The sequence below is a fragment of the Lycium barbarum genome, chromosome 4 (assembly GCF_019175385.1).
Source record: "Lycium barbarum isolate Lr01 chromosome 4, ASM1917538v2, whole genome shotgun sequence".
NCBI lineage: Eukaryota > Viridiplantae > Streptophyta > Magnoliopsida > Solanales > Solanaceae > Lycium > Lycium barbarum.
The window spans coordinates 17,370,954-17,376,296 of NC_083340.1; the positions used below are offsets into that span (position 1 = coordinate 17,370,954).

At 36.2% G+C, this 5,343-nt stretch overlaps 1 protein-coding gene across 6 annotated transcripts; it reads right to left on the reverse strand.

Moving 5' to 3' along the window:
* Nucleotides 1–243: 243 nt before the first annotated feature.
* On the reverse strand, nt 244–5,115 carry LOC132635418 (probable methyltransferase PMT21). Of its 6 annotated transcripts, none has more exons than XM_060351800.1 (8): nt 4,980–5,115; nt 3,096–3,397; nt 2,857–3,005; nt 2,562–2,757; nt 1,854–2,064; nt 1,095–1,770; nt 907–984; nt 244–800 (listed from the first exon to the last, which is right to left on the reverse strand). In XM_060351800.1, exons 2-8 carry the CDS (start codon nt 3,369–3,371, stop codon nt 584–586), a joined length of 1,803 nt encoding a protein of 600 aa, XP_060207783.1. In that variant the 5' UTR covers nt 3,372–3,397; nt 4,980–5,115; the 3' UTR covers nt 244–583. The 6 variants fall into 6 exon arrangements, with proteins under 6 accessions (XP_060207783.1, XP_060207781.1, XP_060207780.1 ...); XM_060351798.1 differs by lacking the exon at nt 4,980–5,115 and adding an exon at nt 4,610–4,802; XM_060351797.1 differs by lacking the exon at nt 4,980–5,115 and adding an exon at nt 4,043–4,194.
* Nucleotides 5,116–5,343: the final 228 nt, after the last annotated feature.

Here is a 5,343-nt window from a genome sequence, read left to right on the forward strand (position 1 = left end):
CGCTTTGGACTATAGATGATTTCCATTTACAACAGCAGTAGCCAAAGATGGATGCAGCCTTTGTGCAATGGGTTCAACTGAACCCAATATTTTTTACACGAAGAATAGATATAGATGTAAAAGGTCACTAAAATTCCAAACAAATATTAAATCCGAACTCATAATTTCAGAAGTACAATGAACTCAGTGCCAAAGAACCTTAAAAGTCGAACACGAGCTCCAGGGCTCCAACAAGAAAAGAAATGTTTGAATGTTAACCATTTCATTCATGAAAACTTGACAATGGAACAGATTAATTAGATACATAAATAAGGAGGCTGTGGTGTTGTCACTTTTCAACAGCTCTAAGAAGGGAAAGGAAGAAAGATGGAATACAACCAACAAGGGCAAGACTTGAACGTTACAAAGAATATTATAGCATGAAATGGAACTAAAAGACTAGCACAGGCATGGTTATTTTTTTGGACTAAATTCTTCAATTCAAAATCTCAATTTTCTTATAATCTATAGAAAAAATAATTCTCTGGAGTTTTTCTCCTATGGGCTGGTATTTAATCAGAACTTGCATAGTTTACCATGTTTATCATGAACTCTCTTTTGAATACCAAAGCTTCTTTTGGCAAATCAATAGCTTCTCGTTCTGTACGCCATATTCCGTGTCTTCTTTACGACAGCTCCATCTCATGCCCTTAGCCATCATGGCAACAGCATCTATGAAGTAACTGGATTCCCGGATAATTGCATACCCATTGGGCCTCAAAATACGATCCATTTCCAACAGAACGTACTTCATTTCACATCTATAAGACGCACATAACTGATGTCAGGATCATAGTTTTTGCTCGCTTAGAAACTATATTTAACTGGTGGGAACATAGCTAAGCTTTAAAGGCACAATGTTCTTACCGATGACTTTCAGCAGTGAAGAGATTGTCAAGATGAAGGAGATCGTATGTTCGAGGATAGGTTGAAAAGGCCTCGCACCTATAGAACGACAAACATAGAGACTTAAATAAAAAGTGGATATCACAAAAACTCAGAAACGAATAAACTTTGCAGTTTATTCATCAATTTTTCAAGAAAATTCAAATTACCAGTCATGATACGTCCCGATAAGACCTCTGTCGTAGACCACGGGAAGTGTATTTGCAGCATAAGAGGAAACCACATTCATGACCCAAAGTGGATCCTCAACCAGAGCAGCAGCGAAACCTCCGTACAAGGTGTTCATGTCCATCACATTCCTGATCTTTTCAGTTCCAATAGCAGGGAGCAACTTCTTGTAGTGCTTCGCACGCACCTTCCACTTACTATCATCGTGCTTGAAGGCACCCTCGCTACCTCCACGAACATCAGAAACACGTTCTGGTGCGACATGCAACCTTTCTGGCCATTTGGCTAGGGCATTCAACTTAAGTTTCTTAGTAGCTGGATTTGGCACGACCACACAAGGTCTTAGAGGAGTGTACCATGCGGAATCAGGTTCAGTACCATCATCGCATTTTGGTGGGTAGTTGTCAGGGTTATCAAGTTTCTTATAGCAGCTATTGTCCGTCAATTTCTGCCACACGGCAATGTCGTCCTTCTTGTTGAATAGTTTGAAGCACATTGAAGTTAGCAAATCTTGCAACTTCTCGTAATCTGATCTCTGCTCCTCAATGGTGGTATTCCATCCTCTCCAACGGTTCTCATAGTTCACTGGTGGACCAGAAAGGACCCAGAAACCTCCAGGCCGCAATATACGATGTACTTCAAGAAGGTAAACTCCACCTGCCAACATAGAGGACTGATTTACAAAAGCAGCCTAATAAAGAATTTCAAATTATAACTTCTTTTCTAAATATGTTGCTTACCGAATTCAGTCCATGGAATAAGGCATCTCGAGCAATGAGCCATATCAAAAGAGTTTGAAGGGAAAGGAAGACGCTGAGTAGAAATAATGCCCAGAACTGCAGGAATTCCACGTTCCAGAGCAAACTGAACTTGAGCTTCATGATTATCTCTTGGGGCAAGAGATACTGTCAGAATTCCACGTTCTAGCAAATCGCCTCCCCAACTTGCCACCTAGATTAAGAAGAAAAACATATATTAAGTATAATTTCTAGTTTATGTCAATCAATCACTGACGCAGCACCTCAAACAAACGAATTCCAGATCATATATCTCAACAAAATTACACAGGAGAAAACATATCAGACAATATAAAGTTTTATAATTAAGTAATTAGACAAGATGCGATATTACAAACAATATTGATCAGCTAGTGGCTGTGTAGGATTAAGCAAACACAGGAGAACAATTATGACTTTATGCTCAAGGATAGCTGAACATGCAGAGATAAATCAAGTGAATATCTATGGCAAAATCATAATGGAAAAGAAGTAGTTTAGTTGGTGTCAATCTCAATCTGATCCCAACGGCTGTTTCTTGTATTAGCTGGTGCTCATGTATATCCATTAGAAGATGCAGTTTAGGTATTTAAGCATTAATAACACTTTGGCTCGAGAGATGATGCTAGTTAAAAATTCCCATATAACAAACTAAAATTTATAGGCACTCACCCCACAACCAGTATCAATGGCAGTCCGGATGGTGCCATCTTTCATTTGTGGAATCAAATCTTCCATCAGATCAACATATTTCCCAACACCATTGGGGAACATAGTGCCACCACCAGGAAAGATGAACTTCTCCCCTTCTTTTACGAGCCAATGTTGATTGGACTTTTGTTTGTTAATCCAATCATACGGAACATTCCTGATGCCAGATTGGAGCAGCAAAAATTAGCAATACGCTATGGTATGCACGGATCCAACAACAGAACATAGACAAACAGAGAAGGAACATAAGTAATACCTGTACCAACATTCATTTTTGCTCTTTGGCCATCTAATTGGCACTTTATAGCCATCTGGTGGGGGGACCAAGCATTCCTTCCTTTCAAAATTAGGAGGGCAATGTCGTTCCATGAAAGTAAGGCGATGAAGACCGTACTTCTTCCATCTCTGCAATATCAACAATATATCATTCACATGATTGATTACACCTCAAAAGAAATGAAGTTAAAAAGAACTAGATTAGTCAAGAGAAAATACCCTTGGATCTGTGCATGGGGTATAGTCTTGATAATCAGCACTGCATTCAGTAAAGGAAACGGCTTTGGTTTGTACAGGACCATTAGCATTCTCACTAGGAGTTTCATCTTCCCTGTTAACCTCCTTAGCCACATATGTCTCCTTTTCAGAGCAAAATATTCCTCCAAGATAGAATGATAACCCACAGAGCACCACAACCATTAGTGCCACTTGAACTTTCCATGAATTTTTACTTGGTGGATATGGTTTTCCATCTTTATCTTTATTGTGCTTCATGGTGTAACTTTGTATCGATTACTTACCTGCATAAGTAACAAAACAACCTGGTAAATCATTTCAACCTCTTTTATTAATGGAGTAAATCTTAGTGAGTGAAAAAAAAAAAAAAAAAAAAACACTTGAAAATGCTTACAATCCTAGCTTCTTTTGAGCAGCATCAATCAGAAAGTAAATGTTGCAGCATGAATACTTAAGTGGAATAGAACAGAATAGAATAGAGTCACAACTAAGAATACAGTATTCCACTACCTTTACTACTGGAAAACTCACAATCCCAAAATCAAGAATAATGCATCAAATAACCACCAAATATAGGGGCTTTTCTAAAAGGGGCAATCACAGTTCTTGGTAAAGCATAGTACCATTACAGATCTAAAGGTCAGAGTCAGCCAATAATAACTAACTATTGAAAACCATGAGATCTGCTAAGACTTATACTAAGGAACACTTTATTAGACTTTTACAAGTCATATCATCTTAATACTTTCCACATGACAAAGGGCCCCCATAGATTTATCAAATTCAGCTGTCCTAATGAGGGCCCTCCATGGCCTCTAAAGTCGACAAACCAAAAGAAGAATTATGAAACCAAAACAATGCATTTGGATCTAACTTGAACTGTAAAAGCAAAAAGGAAACAAAAAAATGAAGGAAAGCACATCACTCACAACTGTCTATGACAAAAAATCCAGCAAGAATAATAATTCCAACAAAACTTGATGGTTGGCCAATCAGTTGATATTTCTCATGTAGATATTTATGTGGTTGAAAAATTTAGTGAAATAAAGATTATGGGTTGATATTTATACCCAAAATAAACTTGCCGACAGAATTAAAAAATATTAAATGCAAAAATCCCTAGTAGAGTTCAAAATGACAAAAAGATTCCATCTTTATTGTCATTTCATTCCACTAAAACCAAATCTTGCATAATGCTGTATCATTCATATTGATTCAAGAAAACAAAAAGTAAAACAAAACAAAAAAAAGTTCTTTTCTGACAAAATCATACAAAACCAAATGGTGAAAACAAGCCAATTAGCATCCACAAATCAAGATTATAAATGTGAAAGAGACAGTAAAGACACAATGCCAGGATCTGAAAAAGATCTGACACAAAAAAAAATGATGGTACCCAAAAGTACCACACCTAAATAATTTAGCTTTTACATGAAAAGAAATGCACATCAATATTGAAAGATCAGAAGGAAAAAAAAAAAAAAAAAACACAGTACCTCTAATATATTACGTGTCTGATACAATTATATATCAGACAAATGTTAAAAACCCAAAATTTCTCCTCTCACACTGTGCTTAAAAATCTTATACAACAATGTATTTCAAGAAAGATTATTGGGTCCAGAAATATGGACCTTAAGGAAGAGGAGGAGAAGAATGGAGTGAAATATATGTAAACCTCTCACATATATGTATACAAAAAATAAAGAGAAGAAGGATGAAAAAAGCAATGCTTTAAGATTAATTTTGTGGGAAAAATAAGGATTAAAAAATAGTAGAATGTGATGGTTCGTGGTTCTTTCTTTCTGGTTATAATTGTCTAGCTGTCTTCTTTATTCTCTTTGGAAGTAATTAAAATTATGTTACCTCTTCATCATGATTGTCCCTTCCATTCTTCTTCTCTTCCTTTCTTTATCTCTGTTCCTTGTCTACGTATATCAGCAAAAATAATATTAATGGCTTTGTTTTCTTTCTGGGTGAATTCTTGATCAGGTAAACGGTAAAAAAATGAGTGATTTCTACCACTGAAAATGATTCTCACGCACGATGTTAGCGCTGACTTCTCTTTTTTCTTTTTTATTTCCTTTGGTAGAAATTTAGACTAGTATTATTAAGGTAATAAAAACAGGCCAAATTGTTAGATCGAAATAACAGGAGCGGAAGCTTATAATTGCAAACATTGAACGACGATAAATTAACAATAAATAAAATATACTAAAAAGACATAATA